The sequence below is a fragment of the Sinohyriopsis cumingii genome, chromosome 17 (genome assembly GCF_028554795.1).
Source record: "Sinohyriopsis cumingii isolate HCF-2022 chromosome 17, ASM2855479v2, whole genome shotgun sequence".
In the NCBI taxonomy this organism is placed as follows: domain Eukaryota; kingdom Metazoa; phylum Mollusca; class Bivalvia; order Unionida; family Unionidae; genus Sinohyriopsis; species Sinohyriopsis cumingii.
In genome coordinates, this window is record NC_142977.1 from 35,924,651 (window position 1) to 35,945,879 (window position 21,229).

Genomic DNA, 21,229 nt, shown 5'->3' on the forward strand with positions numbered 1-21,229 from the left:
ATTCTTCATTAAACAAACCACATTGCTGAAAATTATTTAACTTTACAAATATTTATTTTAAATAGACAATAAAGGGTATTGAACTACTCTCTGAAGATATGTATCTGATGTTCTTTTATATTTTGATTGATTGACACTAATGATTACTCGTTTTCAACGTGACTTGATTTTGTAAATAATATAACCATAATAGAGTCATGCTCAAGCCTTTCAATGGTGATTCATAAGTATATTTATTTCCTCCCTGTTAATTTTAAGTAGTGAGTTTGCATAATAACGCACACAAGAGCATAGTGACTTGGTAGATTTACAACTGGACTTTCTCATGAAAAAATGTCCCAGTATTAGTTTGTTTTGCATAGACGTTAAAAGAATTGAGTTATAGATGAAACATATGAAATACCTCTCATCTAGTGGAAACTCTTTGGAATAATGATTATGCTTGTAAATACTTAAGTTCAGTTGTTGATGAGTATTTGCGACACAAAATTTCTGAATTAAGACAAATCACTGTAAAGGCAATATTTATATTCCATCTCACCCCTGTCAATGTTAAATGTTGAAGTACGTACATGTTATGTGTAACCTGTACATATTGTGATACTCGGAAATATAGGCATGGCATAGTACATGCTTTGAACTACTGGAACATAATAATTTATAAGAACTATAGAGTAACAATCAAACGATATCTTTGCACGTGGATATACCACATATTGAGGGCTTTAACATATTATCAGGCTCTGACTAGAATAAACCAACTGACTGTTCAATTTGACATTCTCAAGACTTAAGGGATGATATTTATTCAAGAAAATGGTCAAAGCTGGTTGAAGTAACCAGATTATTGGTTGCAATCCCCACCCCCTATAAATCAACTGATTGGCATTTAAGTTGTCCTGCGTCTTTCTGTTCATATGCTGTAAACAATTTAAGAGATAAACAGATTTACTTCAAGATTCAAAATTCTTTAATTGGCAACCAAGGCCAACGACATATATATATATATATATATATATATATATATATATATATATATATATATATATATATATATATATAGAGTGTTTATTAAGCGATATAAAGCCATACACGTTTTCTAGAGATCGATTCTTATACAAATATTTGTTTAACTAGTTTCATCTTAGATCTTGATAATGCTTACAAATACAAAATGCATGATATTCAGCATCTATGCATGACAAATTACTGCGATAATAACAACTGCATCAATATATGAAGTAGTAACACCATCATGTCTACTAGTCTTTGTAAAAAGTTTATGACTAGAACGTCTGAATCTCGAAAGAGCTTTACGGACATGAAATGAAAATCTTATCGGAATGTACTTCTCAACATTTAATAGTGTTTTAAAATTTCGATAATTTTATTTCCTGTTTAATCGACACTCAAACCGGTCATCTCCCATCATTACTCAACTTCTTGCAAAGTTTCTACATGAAAAGTGTGTAGCATGATGAAGAACACTATCTTGGGAGAAAAGAAAAAGACAGCGCAGAGGAAATACTAAGAAAGTGAAGAAATCTCACGTGAAACTTGTCTTGAAATTCTAGCTGGCTCCGCTCCTGCTTGACCGCCATCTTAAAATGAAATGATTAAGGAAACATTTTCTTCAATAACATATTCCTTAACAAGAGCACTTATACAAATGTTCGCGTGCAACAACGTGCCCTCAATGTGTACAAAACAAAGACGTTTAACAAATCTACGTTTGAGATAAAGCGAGAATTACATGCCGCGAACATTGTGCCAGAATAGTGTCTGAATATTACCACATGAAATAACTGTAAGTAATGCGTTGATCGGGAATACATTACACTATTACTTGCCACACGTATCCAGTTAAACTTGACGCGCGCGCTTGTGTGTGTCTGAACAAAATTAAATGTTTTGTTTAATTTCTTTCCACATCTAGTACATTTTTGTGTGTGTACTGTTTTACCTCGCTGTTTGTAACTTTCACAAAACAGCCTGGCCGAGTGGTTTAAAGCGCTCTCCGTTACGGATCACTGCCATCTCACCTCTGTCTGCGCCGGTTTGAGTCTCAGATTCAGCCAATGTGGGTATGTGAGAAAGCTTGCCAGTAGCTTCTCGTGGGTCGGTGGTTCTTTCCCGGGTTTTCCCGGGTTCTTCCTCCACCATTACTACTGGCCACCATGTATAGCCTATCGCGTGCCGAAAAATGGCGTTAAACCCCACAACAACAACAACAAACAGCCATGTTTATGCTTGCTCAAATTCATACACTACATATGCATCTTAGCGCGCATCATTATCGTGCACGTGTAAATACAACTAATTATAGACGTTTCCACTGTCATGATATGATTAGGTAAATGATTTAGCGCAAGTAGCTACATAACTTAGCCCAATATACGACATTACATAGAGTAATCCAATATAAGACCTTGCACAGAGTAGTCCAGTATAAGACCTTGCACAGAGTAGTCCAGTATAAAACCTTGCATAGAGTAGTCCAGTAAAAGACCTTGCATAGAGTAGCCAATATAAGACATTGCATAGAGTAGTCCAATATAAGACCTTGCATAGAGTAGCCCAATATAAGACCTTGCATAGAGTAGTCCAATATAAGACCTTGCGTAGAGTAGCCCAATATAAGACCTTGCATAGAGTAGTCCAGTATAAGACCTTGCATAGAGTAGCCCAATATAAGACCTTGCATAGAGTAGTCCAATATAAGACCTTGCATAGAGTAGTCCAATATAAGACCTTGCATAGAGTAGCCCAATATAAGACCGTGCATAGAGTAGCCCAATATAAGACCTTGCATAGAGTAGCCCAATATAAGACCTTGCATAGAGCAGCCCATCATAAGACCTTGCATAGAGCAGCCCAATATAAGACCTTGCATAGAGTAGCCCAACATAAGACCATGCATAGAGTAGCCCAATATAAGACCTTGCATAGACTAGCTCAATATAAGACCTTGCATAGAGTAGTCAAATATAAGACCTTGCATGGAGTAGTCCAATCAATATAAGACCTTGCGTAGAGTAGCCCAATATAAAACCTTGCATATTGCTATGTCACTTGTTTAGGCTCGAATAACAGTAACACAAGAAAGAGTGAAAACAACAAGCTTTGAAAAATAGAATCATTTATTTCCCTGGAAAAAATTCCGTAAAAATGAAAAAATATGAACTTACGGTTTTATAGAATCAAATCCAAAAATAATCCAAGAAAAACATTGTATTAGTCCTAATAACAAAATGTTCTACTGATTTCACGTTCGAGTCCCGACGAAGAATCTAAGATGGAAGACGATGACGTATGCTACAGTCTGCAGTGTTGAAGTCTACAGTTCCTTCTATAAACAAGAATTATCACTCCGGTTACTGATAGCTGAATACATTTTTATATATTAAAAGAAACCTGTTCTTGTTCCACAATATTACATGAGCACACGTATTTTCCAGAAAACTAACAGAATTAATCCTTTTGAATCCAAGTAATTTGAAATAACTCCAAATCAAGTAATCTGAAATAACTCCAAACAGAACAATATACAACTAACAGTTTAACAGCCCAGCTTCTACTGAAATTAATTCTCTAAAACATAGGAAGGGTACAGAATGCAAGTACCTGTTACAGATCACGTTTAACCAGAGGGACCCCCCTGACGAAAACTAATCATTTTACTCTGAGAAATAAAATTTTCTATACTATTTTCTGAAAAAGGTATCATCTCTAGTGAATAAATTTACATTCCAATATCATGTAATGAAAAAAATATAATTAAATCAAATATACATAACAATAGAGTAGCCCAGTATAAGACATTGCATAGAGTAGCCCAGTGTAAAACTGTCATGTTTACCTCGACCCAGAGTAGCCCAGTTTGAAACATGTATAATCAAGGTAATTCTGACGGGTCATTGTTTGATGTCGAACATTGCCGAAGGCTAGCACTAATCCGTTACGTAAGATTGTTGTGGCTAGAATAGAAGAACCGGACATCGGAGTTGCAAAGTCACAGACAGCCAATTATCACCTAGGTGTCGAAATGTTTCCAAGATCAAAAGAAATTGCCTGAAGAAGTGGGAGTGTCCTAACTTCTTTCCCCTGCAAACAGACAGACAGGTTGAACTGGCCGCTAAGACGACTGGACAGGGGCACAGCGCCACCCAATCAGAATCGAGATGGGGGGAGACCTTAATTTGGGTAGAATGATATCCCTGCGTTTTCCGGCAAGAGTTAGTTCGCTGAGAGAAATTACCCAGAGAAGAGGTAAGCGTAACTCCGAATAGCCATTCGTTATTGGCGGGAAAATCTTAGAGCGGGAAATTCTAAGTACAGAAAGCTTCAAAAGGTCAGTAGATATTTGTTCGGTCTTTGTGGAATGCGACTGCATTTTAATTGTAGGTCGTATGTATACTTTATTAGTACTAGAATCGTAGTACGAAGAATTACTTTGTTTTGTTAATATGTTTGCATATTTTGAAGAAATGAGTTGATATTTGTAAAGAATTATATAGCTTGCCAGCCGTCGTAAGAGTTAATATTGTAATTTACTATGTGGGTATTTTATAGTAGACTAACACATATGTTCATATGATTATAGATTTTGCCATTGTTGAATATTTATAATGTACAGACATGCGTCTGATTTTGTCAGATTGTAGTACGATGAGATTAAATATATATGTGTATATACTGACGTTACGCAATGTATTGATGTCTGTATAACAATTCGCTGATACTGTGTTATTACGCCATTGTTTACCCTGCAAGAAGTGTGTGGGAATTTCGATGTGTATGCATGCGTGGCCGAAACAATGACAGCTATCTGATGGTTAATTGTCGTTATAGTGTGAGGTGAGGTTCGATAAAACATTTGTTAACGCCTTGTGGTTTTTCACAGGAAGCTTTGAGGGACAGACCAGTTAAAGTTTGGTCCCGTTGTCTCGGATAGAGAGACGGAGGAAAGGAGGGAAGGAGAAGAGGGTGGAGTTGAAGTCTGGGAGCGGAATTGGAGGAGATAATAGAGAGGGAAAGGAGAAGTTGAAGTCTGGAGCGAAGCTGGAGGAGATAGTAGAGAGGAAAGAGAGACAAAGAAGGAGTTAGAGGAACGGAAAGAAGGAAGAATCAGCGGGAAGAATAGATGAGTAGATGCAAGGACAGGGGAAAATCGAACTCACACTGTAAATCACGGGATGAATTAGGCTGTCACTTGGTCGAGGGAAAGACGAGTGATTGGAAGTTATCGGTTTTAAATTATCACATTTATTAAATTGTTATTGATTGAATTTCATCTTCGTGTTCTCTATAATTTAACCGTCGGCATTGCTGACTGGGGGCTCAGAGCTGTAAATCTACATCATCACTAATTTAACTTTCTAACCTAACGAGCCAGGGTGGAACTTTCAATTCAATTTAATTAAATTATATTGGGAGAACCCCACCCCAATACGACAGAACGTCACAAAAACCTTACATATACCTTACATAGAAAATCCTAATATAAGTCCTCATAAACAGTAGCCCAATATAAGACCTTCCAAAGAGTAGACCTATGTAAGACCATACATACAATTGCCTAATATAAGACCCTACATACAGTAGCCCAATATATGGCCTTATAACACTCTGAAAATGCGAGATTTCGAACACACGTTTCTTTTGAGGTAGTAGCCCATAAATTACTAATAATGGCTCCCTCTTTCAAAGTTTTCAATTTATCTCACAAACCATTTCCCAGATATAATATTTGTTTATTCATCGACTTTTATATTAACATAGCAAACGTATTTTAAATTTTTAAAAATACATAAAATAGTTCCACAGAACCTCGTAACTGAGGCAGTTTTGTGGTATTTTCTTTTCAGAACATGACAATACCTACATGTACTCTGGATCTTTGATCACAAAACGGATCACACACATTTTACTCTAATCGTTTTGATTTCTTATCATTTTCCTGAGGATTGGTTAAAGGCAGATTAATAAAACTTTCTAATTTCAGTTGACATTGTTTGCACAAATTATTTACACAATAATAATGTTGTTAACTGATTCCAAGTAATAGTTTCTAATTTGGGAAACTTGAGACATAATATTTTTGTGATTAGACACTTCATATCTATGTAGGTCTGCAATTAAACCTCGTGACCTATCTGATACTGTGTAAGTACTACATGCATTTTGATCAAGCAATATCTTGTTCATACATTAAGGCACGGATCTTTCGAATGAATTTAATTTGGATTTTCGCACAAAAAATGCATGATTCCTAAAACTTATCCTTTACCAATGACGTAATAAGAAGTATCACATGAAGAGAACTAAGACTGCATTTGGGTTTTTTTCCGTGTGTTATATGTTGCACAAATATAAATATCCACGCATTATTAATCATACAACTACATGTCAATATACTATGTTTAAACATTGAGTTTTTTAATGCTGTCTGGTGAAGCAATCATGTAGAAAATAAGTTAAACAATGAATGCAAAGTTTATTAAGTATAGCAATATTTATCCTCACTCACACCCCCACACCCCTTCATTGACTTACAATCAGGCCTGGCGCTGGTCGGAGTCTGGGGAATTAGACGATCTGGAACTTGCCAGCGATTGAACATCTGAAAAAATCAAAGTAAACGGTAGGAGTGTGTGTGTGTGTGTGTGTGTGTGATTTGGTTTTCCAACATAGCTTTAGCAGTTGTTCAGTCATATCGCTACGATGTTTGCATTGTGGCAGTATACAGTGATGTCTAACATCGTCTAGTATGATGTCCCACCAGTCACATTATACTGACTCCAGGCCGACCAGTTCTAACACTAATATATAATAATAATAATAATAATGATAATGATAATGAGGACTTTGTATAGCGCTTAATCTTTAGAAGCTCTAAGCTCTTTACAACTTTAGACAACACCTATAAGATAAGAAACATAATAATATTATTACAAAAACAAACAACATGAAATTAGAAAAACATTAAAAAAAAATAAAAAACATGCTGAGAAATTTCAGGTAGAAAACATTATTAGGTCTTTAAGTTTGTTCTTGCTGTCGAAATAAGTGAATTTTGAGAGCCCTCTTGAATGTTATCACTGTGTCTTTGTGTCTAAGTTCAGTGGGCAATTCACTCCACGTTGCTGGGCTCTGGTATGCAAAAGAATGCTGTCCATATGACTTTGTTTTCATACTTGGAATAATCAGTATACGATTGTCAGAAGAGGAGCGTACCGGTAAGTGTCTTGCTGGTGTGTACACATGAGTGAGGTCAGATAGGTATGTTGGACTAGAGTCCGACAGTGAAACGTAGCACAGAGAACAAATTTTGTGTTTGATTCTGGATCGAATGGATAGCCAGTGTAGGGTACAGAGCAGCGGGGAGGTGTGCTCTGATCGTGGTACTCTAAGTATGATCCGAGCAGCTGTGTTTTGAACTTTTTGAAGTTTCTGGAGTAGATATTGAGATGAACCAGACAGAATTGAGTTACAATAGTCCAGTCTTGAAAGTACCAATGAACACACAAGTGTTTTAGTGGCATCAGCTGAAAGATATTTGCGAATTGAGCTGATATATATATATATATATATATATATATATATATATATATATATATATATATATATATATATATAATTGTGCCTTTCTCGGAGTAATCCTTTTTGCTCAGCAATCTGTCAAGGCGAATACTAAACGTTTTTTCAGAGTTCTCAGTTATAATTCGGATCGAAATTGTAATCACACTCTCCATCTCAATTCCAACTGAGTATCGCTGTGAACCGATCAAATCGAACTTATCGGACAATGTTCCTCTCGCTGTCTGTCAACGAGGGGACGGGTGAAAACAAGCTTCGCTCACCCCGTGGGCTCACTTTGATCATAGAATAACTGTTAACACGTAGGTGTTCGTCGTGTGATATATTGCCTTGCCGATCCGAATTCCGGCCGGTCATGTAACATTGCGTAAGAGATTAACACTAGCTCGTGGCAGTCTTTAGACATCAAACACATGGCCATGGTACTATTTCGAAACATATAGATTATGTTTATACATGATTTTGTAGCTGCGGCTTATATATATATATATATATATATATATATATATATATATATATATATATATATATTACATAATTTTGCAATCTTAACTGTTAAACATGCACTTTGTGCAGTTTATATGTTTACATTTATTTTAATTTATTTTTCTTTATACATACATACATACATACATACAATTTTTTATGATCTGTTAGAAGTTTTTTTTCCTTCAAAATCTGTCACTGAAGAAGTCTAATTGTTGTAATGGAAACAGTTTAATAGCTTTTATAGAACATGTTTCAGGAAATGTTTGATGTGACTCTGGAGAAATTGAACTGTTCTTTTTTTGGTATATCTCCAACTTATTGCAATAAATAAGTCAGATCAAAAGTGAACCACAGAAAAGTTTCATTGTATTATCGATTAATTTTTTTTAGCAGACAATGGGCAAGAGACAACCGAAGATTAAAAAAAAACTTAACACTGCCACCAGAAAGACTTTAGATCATTTGAAAAGTTTAGGAATAAAGAGATTAGCTTGAAAGTCAACCACTTCGTTGTTTTCATTGCGTTTCTCCATTCAACGTACTTCCCATTGGCTTTCAGTTTCAATCATAAATGTTCCTCCCTTTAATAGACTGACAAATATTGACTCTTTGATTTTACTGTCTTTGTCGGTGTTAACAAATCTCAAACGTCGGCTAACGATGTGGGGTATGGAAAAGCATAATCATCATACAATGCCATCAAGCGACATCGAATCCTAAGCAATGTTATAACCCAGTGCTGTCCAACCCGCGGCCCGCGGGCCCGCTGACTGATTTTAAATGGCCCGCCTGAGCTCGAGCAGCTATATAGTCGTTACTTTTCAGTTTGCTTGTGCGGCCCTCGGCTTCAAGAAAGCATTTTTCAGTTGCCCATGGTGTCAAAAAGGTTGGACAGCTGTTATAACCAGTCTACGCTGCAGACGGGTTAAACGAAATTCTTGCCAAGAAAACGTTTGCAATGAAAAGTCAGGAGAACATATTTTTACGTACACGGTGTTGATATTCACGGTAATATGAAGAACAAAAAGAAATAAGTTAAGAATGAAAAAATAATTACCATATACACAATCAAAATAAATCATTTACTGGACAACATTCATCAACACCCTTATTGATCGTAGATAAAACCATGATTTATTTATTTTCAATACTTAGACTTTGATCAGATAACCACAATTTTAATTTTAAGAAATAACATTCAGTTTTACATAGAAGACAGCTCAGTAGTCCATCTACTCGAATCAGTAACAAGCATTCAATGTTGCAAGTCCGATCTCACAAAAAGGAAATGTATTAGCTATGCATATTATTGACACTTGAACATTTTCCGACTCAATAAAAACATGACGTATGCGAAAGATTTATGACCATTATCGACTGAGGATTAACAATTATATATACCTGCTGGGATTATGTATTGACAAAGAACGGTGCGAGCTGGCTACATTGATAGGGTCTTAATAAATGGTAGGTCTTATCGAATTTCAAGTCAAGTTTATCATATGTTGACGTCCTCACGGTCCGGGTCTCTTTGTTTTGTATTGAAATTTCATTCTTTGCTCAATTATAACGAATCAGTGAAATTAGGAATTACAAGCTAGCTCTCACAATATTCAAAAGCACACGCACGCACACTATATGCAATAATTGTGCTTTCGATACGAGGCCTCGTTTTCAGAAACACTTCACTAATCCAAGTAAATACTACACCACGTCGGTGTTGTTTACATTTTCTTTTACACTGTTCCGGTGGCCTAGTGGTTAGAGCGCCCGCCTCGGATGCGGGAGGTCGCGGGTTCTAACCCCGGCCGAGTCATACCAAAGACTTACAAAAATGGTACTAACATTTGCCTCGTGTGGCACGATGCCTCCGTGCTCGACATCACTATAAACTGCCATAATGCAGTCATCTTACCGATATGACTGAAATGTTTTTTAAAGCTAAGATACAAATTCAAATTACACTCTCACAAACATACACGCCATTTCTTTTGAAGAACTGACAGTTTCAACGGAGAGTATATATGAAAACTAAAGTCCTGCATTTATCTCCCGCGTCTAGATTTTTGTCTTTTTCATTTTCTTTTCTTTTAAACTGTATATTGTTCAGATCTCAAACGGAGGCCAGTTTTCAAAAATATAAAATCAACGACAGTTCAAAAATATATATATATATATATATTAGGAATTTACATTGCATGTTTCTGATCTTTCCCCAAAGAACACAAGGTGAGAGAGTTGTGGGTTGGTTGCTGTTATTAAAGATTTTAACAGCACTCTCCCCACCCACATCTTCCTGGTTAATTATAACATATCACAACAAATGCAGTATTTCTAACATAATATCAAACGTATTACATGTATTTGAAATCGCGTCTATCTGTTGACTGGCAATGTGATACCTGCGCAACAATGGCATGGGTGTTTGTGGTTAGTGTATTGATCGCCAGAGGAGCTCCCACTATTTACAGTTGTGTATGTATGTACCTAATACTAACTACAGATCTATGTACATAGATCAATGTGTGGTTTTGTAACGAGTCGGCGTTGTTTGACTACCTGTCTTCCAATTTGTACCGTGTCGGGTTGACTCCCAATGTAATAACATTTGTAGTTAATACGTTCTATCAAATAATGTCCACCTAATGATTGGAAGACTCACTTGGAACATCATACGAATTATGCCACTGTGATCTGGTTGTTCTCGTGGGTGGGGGAAGGCAAATGAGGTCGCTCATATGCAGAATTCTTGAAACTCTTTCTCCATTTTATGTTTGATGGCGTTGTACCAATCTGAAAGGTGTTTTAATGCAAATTGTGTTTTACACACAGACGCACGCCTTATTCAAATGGACTTTAACCCAGACCTACCAAACAAACGGACGCACACCTATTTCAAACGGACTTTATTCAATATCTAACACACAAATAGACGCACACCTGATCCAAGTGAGCTTTATTCCAGACCTACCATACAAACAGACGCACACCTGATCCAAGTGGGCTCTATCCCAGACCTACCATGTTCCATAGCTTTAATTTGTCAGTTACGACTCAGCAAAATAAACCTATGAAAATAATCACAGAACATGCCAGAAGTCGTGATCGTTGTCGTATGAAGGCAATCACAGCTCTTTTAAATAAAAATAATAATATTAAAAAAAACAACAAATAAATAATAAAAACACACACACATACGCACACAAAACAAAAGCAAACAAAAACAGTGGTCTGTGCGGAATATTTTAACTTTCGTATTTTATATTGATAAAGCCAGTGTCATAAAGTCAGTTCTTGCATTTGTTTTATACAGCGGTAACAACCTAAGTAAAAGACCGTTAAAATGTAATTACCAATGTGCCATAACAATCCATTAGGACTCGACCGACTTATAGTGGTCGTTACTTTAATATTGCGAATTTGAATGTACATACCCGTATTGTATTAAACTGTATCGTATTTTGGGTTGTATTTCATATACAGGTAGCTAAAATCCATTGCACTGGCTAACATTTCGCGCAATTTAAAGGTCAAATAGGTCATTGAATTATAAACTGAACGTATGAGTTATCATAGCCTGATTAAACTTCTCGAAAATAAACAAGTTGTTGTAGTTGTTGTACGGTTTAACGGCATTTGTCAGCACAAGATAGGCTATACATGGCGGCCAGTATAAATGGCGGAGGAAGAACCTGGGAAAACCCCAGAAAAAACACTGACCCACGAGAAGCTACTGGCAAGCTTTCTCACATAACCACATTAGCCGAATAAACAAGTAAATGATGGAGCAATCATTTGAACGGTAACGATCTACTAACATGTGGTGCCATGTAGATCGAATAAAAAAGCCTAGGGATTATTTCTGTTTTACTCATTTTTCGATCAGATCTTTAAACTGTAAGTCACCGCGACAATTTTCAAAGCGTAATGCCAACGTTGTGCAATTTTCAAAGCGTTTTGTCAACGTTGTGCAATTTTCAAAGTGTTTTGTCAACGTTGTGCAATTTGCGTTTGATGAAAGATTTCCCTGTACCATCGTTAAATATTAACCCTGCGTTACATATTGTCACTGGAAGATCAAACTGCACGATTGTCAAATATTCACCTGCATTATAGACTATCACAGTACGATGGAACTCGTGATCGTCATATATAAATCTTGATCTACTATCCTTGTAAATATTTACTTCTGTTTCCTGACAAAATAATTGTAACTAACATTTCCCGATATTTGTACATGGCGTTGAATTGCAAATCGCGCTTTGCTCTCTTCCAACTTGCTAATTTTCCTTATAGATATTATTTTATACTTGCAGAATATTGCACATAAATAAATATTATTCGTAATTATTAATTTTACTTAAGTTTGACATAAGTGTATTTATTGTTTGTTATTATACTCGATACCTAATTTTATGGAGGAACAATGTGCCCTGTGGGAAGAATACGACTTGCAAATCGTGCTGGAAGACCTTCTATTATGCTAAATTTCTCTTACTTAAAGTTACAAGTTGGTTGGTTATATACAGTATTAATCATACAAGTTGGTTGGCTATATACAGTATTAATCGTACAAGTTGGTTGGTTATATACAGTATCAATCATACAAGTTGGTTGGCTATATACAGTATTAATCGTACATGTTGGTTGGTTATATACAGTATTAATCATACAATTTGGTTGGCTATATACAGTATTAATCATACAAGTTGGTTGGTTATATACAGTATTAATCATACAAGTTGGTTGGCTATATACAGTATTAATCGTACAAGTTGGATGGTTATATACAGTATTAATCAGTATTAATCATACACGTTGGTTGCTATATACATTATTAATCGTACAAGTTGGTTGGCTATATACAGTATTAATCGTACAAGTTAGATGGTTATATACAGTATTAATCGTACAAGTTGGTTGGTTATATACAGTATTAATCGGTATTAATCATACAAGTTGGTTGGCTATATACATTATTAATCGTACAAGTTGGTTGGCTATATACAGTATTAATCATACAAGTTGGTTGGCTATATACAGTATTAATCATACAAGTTGGTTGGCTATATACAGTATTAATCGTACAAGTTGGTTGGTTATATACAGTATTAATCGTACAAGTTGGTTGGCTATATACAGAATTAATCGTACAATTCAACTATTTTACCATTAAACTGTTGATGTCATTTTAATACTAAATTAAATGTACTGTTTTCCTCTTAAAACTATTTTGATGTCATTTTAATACTGAATGAAATGTATTGTTTTCCTCCTAAAACTGAAATTAAAGGAGGAACACAATATAATGGAAAATCAAGCTGTGTGATCTCCCATTGTGCTACCTATTTATTACTTACAGGTAGCATATATTACACTTTAATCAAACAAACAATATCATAAGTTATTTCATGTAAATTTGAAACTAATTACTTTTAAAATTGTATTACCTCAGACACATGACAGATTCAGGACCTCTTGGCTTTGAATCACCATTACAAAATTATAATTTAATATAAATGAAAAGTATTAACATAAATGCATCAAAAAATGTAACATATTAATGAACAAGGAACATTTCTCTTCTTATTAGACATATCTGATTAATTCAAATTAACTTGAGATTTGTAAAATGTTGATTTTAATGCACGGACGCCTTGGAAGACACCATCTAGCTCAAATCCGGGTGTGTGATATGGAAAGATGTACTGAACATCTAAGTAACGCCAGATCAACCATACAAAATTAAATGGGTATGCAGAAATGGGTTTCTGAAATGGTTATTTCTCGACAACTGAATCTGGGTTCAATACTAGTGGTAGATCTAAGATTACGTTCCTTTTTCGATGTTCTTAGCCAGTTGGGTGCAATATATGTTGATCAGTGACTTATATAAGAATGTGTTTATATATCCATCCATCCATCAATTTTAAATACCCATATAATTATAGCCATTTAAAGATAAAAAGAAATTTAGATATACATACATATGAATGCCGTGATGCTGCCCAATACTATGCAATGCTTGAAAGGCAGAGGAGCCAAGGATATAGAACTTGTGTTTTTATGTCTTATTTTCGATACCACCATTACAATTATCTGTTGGCAAAATTCTGTCTAAACTCGTAGCTTGAAACGGTTTAAACTTAGGACATTTAGTTAAAGCGTATTGCTCTGTTCATTCTCATTGCAATTATCAAATTTTGTTTTCCATTTTACCACAAATGGTGGCCAGTAAGTACTGCAGTTAGGTGCTTTGCAAATTCTGTTGCATCGATTATTGCGAGTATAACAGATAAGGGAACCTTTGAGTACTGCTACTTTCTTCAATAGTGATAACGAATGTATTTTATGTAGACTTTTTTAAAGTTTAAAAGCCCCATAAATTTTAAAATATGTACACTTATTTTCAAATTTATTCTAACATAAACTTGATTGTCCATTTTTGACGTTAAGATTCATCCAAAAATCAAAAATGTGCTTCATGGAATTCGTCTTTGTTTTTAATAGTAAATCGGATATCAAATTGTATATATGCTGAAGAAGACCCACATCTATCCAGAATTTTCCATACATTTATTCATTCTTTTAAGAAAATATATTCCTAAAAGGCAACACAAAGTTATATGCATGAGAAACAAATAACTAAAATGTTTTCTTTTCTATTTTGGATCAATAGGTATTAGTTTTCTGACCCGGCTAGTTTAGTGGTGTCTACAAACATATTGGTATAAACCATTTTAGGACCACTCTCACAATAATCTCTAATAATTTTTTTAAGATTTGCTAGAGCCTTCTAAATATGTAGTCCTTAGTAAGAGTAGGGGAAACGTATCTGTGGTATTGGCGCGTTTTTGACCCTTTCAGTGACAGTGACTTCTGTTTTAAAGTTTTGAGAATATTGGGAAACCAACGACCTCAAGCTCACAAATTATGTTTAATATTGTTTTCTTTTTCATTCTGTCATGATAATCATAAACTATCTGCTTATAGACCAACAACCTAACACATTTTACCACCTCTAAGAAAAGCATAAAATGGAAGAAAGAATAGAAAGAAAACAAAACAACAAATAAACGATGGCAAAGTGAACATTGGAAGATCGAGGTACACGACCACCCATTATTGGTAAATCGTGCAAGGTTCACATTGAAAGATCGCTCAGCTCAGTGGGCAAATTGCTTTGCGATTTTCTAATTGGAATCGCACAGACTGAAAAAAGTGCGTGCTACATTTGCTCACAGAACGAAGATGCTAAAGATCGATTTTCCTTCAGCTCCTGAGACATTTTTCAGCATAAACCAGGGGCTGTGTGAGTTACGTAATACACAAGGTACACATGATTGATGGACAGATCAGAAGCTGTGCCAGATTCGTAACACACAAGGTTCATATGAATGAATGACATTTCAGACGCTGTGCCAAATGTGAGTTTCGTTGTATCACATGAATTGTGAAAGTTTCCAGAAGTTCTTTCTACATCGTTTAGATAGCAACTAAAACCATTACATTCATGACAAACTGTATAGTCCTTGTAGACAGTCTATGCAATTGTAACGTTGTCTGAAAAGTCCAGTTTGACAAAGGGTTGTCTTGATAAAGAAATAGGCAAAAGTGTCAGATAAAAGATAAGAAACTTTCAGGCATATTATGCTATGCTTTTACATTTTCGGTTTCCAGTTCCGAAAGGTTATTACCGACTACATACGAATTGTAACTGGCGATACAAGCAATGGCATTAAGTAGCAGATGTGAAATGAAAAGATAATGAAAAGGGGCTTTTATGTGGCATTCTTTTGTAAAAGCTTCAATAATTGTGTTCCTTCTTCACAGATGTCGATTGTTTCATATGATTTATAAAAACAAATAGATTAATTAATTCTGGCTAGATGGTAAGCATGAGTAGAGAGTTGTACGTACCATTCTTATGAATATGATGAGAAGAGTTTCATATTTTATTGGTTAAGACACAATAATGACATTTTGAATTGCTGCAAAGATGCCTTGATACTTTTCGTTTATGTGAGTCAACAATAGCTAAACCGGTTTGTAAAAAAAAACCCAAACAACAACAACAACGAAACGAACTGAAAAGTAATGATTGCCATTAGGCATCGATGGATACCCAATAAAATTATCGTTCGACTTATGTTATAGGGCTGACATTATATTAAGACAAGTTTGATCGGAATTTTTATTAACCGATCGATCTCGATTGGAAAAAGGGACCATCATTACTTTGTTTTTCTTGTTTCCACAAAATACTAAACTTCAAAAAGTGTACATTCGAAGAAATACAGCTGTCAAAGTTTAGGGTGTATTCAAGAAATGAAAATCTGAGTGGAACATTCTTCCAGCTGTCTTACTGAAAAAGATGCGGTGTATATAGGGAAGATTAAAGCAAGTATATAAGCGGCAGGAGGCGGGCGCAAACCACAAAAGTAAGGCGTCGACCTTACGGTGGGACCCAATTAAGGCCCCAATTTTGTAATCCGGCCTACAAAAATCAAAGACAAAAATGAGACAAATTACCACCAGCCAAAAAAGGCTCCATTTTGCAATTGCGGCCACAAAAAAATTAGATTGTTTTTGCAATAAAATTGCCAATCAGATTTTGTATGAAAAAAATGGTTTTAGAAAAGTTTCTTGTTGATCAATAAAGATAAATTTTATTTTTTGATTAAACATCTTTGAATGAGCTGAATTAGTATTACCATTGGCTACTTTCTATACTGAATCTAGATGAATATCAAAATATTTTCCTGCAGCTGTCATATTGTTTCTCCTATCCATGAATGTATTGGTTTAACTGGCCTCTTTGTTTATTGTTTGCTTCTGTCAGTTTTTCCGCGTTTGTTATACTAGCTCGGAATAATGGCCTGTACATTTTATAGATTATCTTTTCCTTTTGAGTTGATATGAACGATGACGAGACCTTTTTTATTAAGCTGTTAAAACATTCGTAAACAAATCGGTGTGAAAGATATTAGGTTTTTCCCATACCAATCAATAAGTGACCAGTATTACTGACAATTCTGAGAGGTTGTTTAGTCGACAATTTCTGATAACACCCGCTCTGTTGGCCTCATAATTAACAAATGTTGGATCTTTCTTAAACTCATCAAGGCCAACATTGTTTCAGATTGTTCCATTTTTATATAAAAATAATTTTCTCTAACATAACATTATTTTTTAATGTAGATGTAGCCTCAGGCGTCCTTTATTTTAACTGACGGATTAAACATGAACACCATACTCAGATCGCAACGTGTTTAATTTATCATTCGTACTTAAGGCTGTATTGATCGCGATATCTTTATCGTTCACGTATTTCTTCGTTGCAGCGTCGTCGTTCTATTCTGGAACTTTGAGAAGAATTTTTTTATTTCCATTCATGCTGAGTGAACCTGTCATTGAATCGTTGGTTCTATAAACACATTTACTGAACTCATTACGGATCCCTGAGACTGATATGCTTGAGTCTCTGATTGTTCCGCTAGATGTAAATACCGAGATGTTATCGTAGGTCGCACCTAAAACTCGTGGGAAAATATCAACCAACTTTATATTGCTGGTTTTTAGACGCCCATGCTGATCCTGAAAAACAACAACCTCATCCCGATGAACTGCAGGAAGACTCAAAAGATCAGCAAGTTCACCTCGTCTTGGATACGCTGACAAATCAGTGTCACCGGAGGCCTTGCTTCTAGCAGGTCTTCCGTAAATATCTACCATTATAAATTATTAACCTGCTTAATACGACGGGCGGTGTATCAGCGCAAGACTTTATGCGGCGGTGCTGTTGACATTGACACAGCGTTAAGTACAGCAAGTACTTCTGGACTGCATATATGTGGATCCGTTAATGTCTGTGTTGGTAATGTTGAATACCAGATTAGTTTGTCACCGGTTAAGCCACTGTATTTAAAAATTCTCCCGGGGGAGACAATCCATATGAATACAATTAAACAACCCACATGGATCAATCACGTATGAAACCCAATGAGTACCTGGACCAGAACGGTCATCGATATCAATAATATCAGTTTCAATACGGTTTGGGTTTTCCGGTAACTGATCATGTATGAAAACACCTCTGAAGTTTTTTTATGTTTAATCTCCGAGCAGCATCAAGTAAATCAAAATTAGACATGGGGAGTTTTAGCGAAACGTTCCTGGCAGTCGCAGACCTTGATCATACCTCGTTCCTGATAATCTTGGACCCAGTCCCTAATGCTTAGGTCGACACTCCTTGTCCTGTTGATTTATTTAGTGCCACGGCGGCAGCTGTACCAACGGCAAATGAGTGAAGCTGTTTTATCAACAGCTGAAGCTGGAGAGGCAATCAGTGCTGGGATCGCCGCTAAAGTTGGAAATATACCACCAGTCTTTGCTGCATTGCTGATCTAATTCGCAGAAAGATCAATGCGCACGCCAGTTTTTGATATCTTTGCGTCATTTTAGTGTTTGAGCTGACGGCCTCTCGGCGATAATTTATTGGACCTTGCAACACCGCTGATTTTAGAAATGTTTTTGCTCCAGAAATTTTCTTTGATGCCGATTGCATCTTTTTTATCGGACCAGGTGTCAGAGTAACATTGACGTGATGATATTAAATTTTAGCATCATAAATGATTTGATTACATGTTTTCCACTGGTGTCGTCAATGTCTCTTATTCGTCCGCCAAAACCTTCGAGCTGATTTTTGTTTTTGTCTGATAATGTAACAGCAATTGCTCTGTAACCACCAGCTGATGCAGGACCAACAGCAGCTCGTACGTGTACGTCAACGACTGACTGTCTGAATAAATCCAGATATCTACAGGCCAGAGTCGAAATTCTGATCACAATCCATGAATCCCATCAACTATAATACGCTCGTGAAACGTTGTTTTGGTCAAAATTCAGCATTATCTCTTCGGATGGTTCTTGATGACCAAATATCCTCAGCAAAATCGTAGACACTGCTGATCTGTCAAACACCATTGGGTTTGCTGTCTGATCGTTATAGCTGATGCTACGCTGAAATGCCATAAATATATTTCGTGGTGCTAAACTTCCTTGCTGTGATGTGATCTGCCATGAAAATGTTCTTACTGTGCTTGGATCTGTGTATGTGATCATTGATTTACCACACTTTCCATGATATAACCGCGTTTCTTCTGCCACTGATGGAGTCATCGTTGGCATCTACAATGCTAGTTTTGTTAGCGTTACTTTATCCGCACCACCCCACACCAATCGCAGCGCGCCAGATTGAATCGTTTGGCCTTTCGAACCAGTGCAACTGTATGTTTGGCTCTCAATATAACTTTTCTAACATGTCAACAGAATCCTGAGATATGTTACAGTTGTGTCACACATGAATATACACCATCGGTGTTAACCGGAGATCGTCGTGCTGAGAATCCAACGTAGGAATCTGAATTAGTACTCTGCAGCAAAGGAGTGGCAGGTCGAGGTACAATTCCAGCTTGTTGTGGCTCAGCGGAGTTAATTCTATTGTCAGGGTTGTCAGTAATGTCCTTCACGAACATCATGGACGGACCAGTAGGCTGTGAATATTCATCATTGTATCGGGTTAGTCCGAATATTGTCGTAACAACATCAATGTTATTGAGGCATGCTTCAATTTCTCTACCATCAATGACATATATGGCAATTTCGACAACGCCATAATACCACTGTGAACTCATCCACATCGTTCATTCGCTGCATATGCGATATTATCATCTTTCACAAGTTTACCCTCAGCTTCAATAAATGCCTCGGCGGCCAGGAAATACCTGGATGTATATTGTACTTGTAGTCCACGTTGATTTCGTTCTCGTGCTTCATAAGAATAATATTGATTATCACGCACATACTCATCCTTGAGTACTGGTGTATCCATGCCAAATGCTGGATCAGATAAACACCTGAAAATTTTATTTATATTCATTGCTGTCAAAAACGATGTTCTAACACCTGTCAGTAAATGGTTGATCAGCGATGACGACGGGCCAGACCACTTCCCGCTATTAGGTTTGCGGTTGTGTTTATCTCTATCTTCAGCGGTGGCTTGTTTTGTCAGTAATGGCACTCCAGCTAATTCTTTCAACTTTTCATTTCCAGCTTGATTTGTTATTTTCTGACACTTACTAGCATCACTTCGATGCTGGGCAATTTTGCCGGCTGTGGTTTTCGTCGTACTAATTGCGCGAGTCTTCTTGATTGCTGAGAATGCTTTACCAGTAACATCACCACCAGTGCCGATACTGTTATAACGAACAACTTTGATGGCTTTCATTCCTAATTGTTTTGCAATCGTAATAGCTTTTGGGGCTATCCTTCTGAATAAATCTTGAATAACATCGCCGAGTCCATCTCCGTCGATTGCTTTATAAACTAGTAATCGTGAATTTATCACCCTGATGTTTTCAGGTCCATGTTGGGCATTGTGTATACTCATGTTATTTGTTAGCGATCTAATGTATCAATCACAGCAGTGATCATCGGTAATATCATCGATCAGTGCTCGATAAACGCTGCTGTCCATTATGCCACCGGTAAATAAACGCTGACTAATAGCAGCTCCTTCATTGGTGATTTTTTGGGAATAATTACCGGCTTGTCTTCCACCAATAAAATGTTCTAGTCGATCAACATCACCGAATACGTTATTATAAGAAAGTTTATCTTGAATCACTGGAGAGGTTTGTTTCTTACGACTCTCGATGTCTTTGAACATCGCGAGTGGCAAGGCCACTTCCGGTTGCGTCATCATCATCATCAATATAAGGTAGTCTTAACGGTGATTCTGGGGCGATAACATATCTCCAGATAATGGCGCTTTTTTTAACCTCGTTGACTTGTTTCTCAAATTTTCAAATTCATCCTTATATTTATCGCTCATTAGACTTATACCATGGTACTTCGAAACACAAAACGAGTCCATTTTTTGAACATCTGTAGTCACTGGGTCTAACAAAGTACTACGAGCTGAATATCCCGCTGCTGTAATTGCTATGGGGTTATCGCGAAGTTTTAAGAAAAACAACTTCTTTGGTAAATTGAGCAGGTGGTTGTTTTAATATGTTCTGGTTCTGGTACAACAAGTCGCCTTTCATCACCGATCTCAACACGGGCTTGATCGATACCC

At 36.2% G+C, this 21,229-nt stretch overlaps 1 protein-coding gene across 2 annotated transcripts in view; it reads right to left on the reverse strand.

The window, feature by feature from the left end:
- Nucleotides 1-21,229, reverse strand: part of LOC149778423 (uncharacterized) — a 59,068-nt gene that overhangs the window by 9,541 nt on the left and 28,298 nt on the right. For both annotated transcript variants that reach the window (XM_089939247.1, XM_089939249.1), the window contains exons 3-4: nucleotides 6,556-6,622; nucleotides 1,551-1,601 (exon numbers count right to left, since the gene is read on the reverse strand). In XM_089939247.1, coding sequence (XP_089795373.1) covers nucleotides 1,551-1,601; nucleotides 6,556-6,622 — 118 coding nt within the window. The remainder of the gene's footprint in view (nucleotides 1-1,550; nucleotides 1,602-6,555; nucleotides 6,623-21,229) is intronic.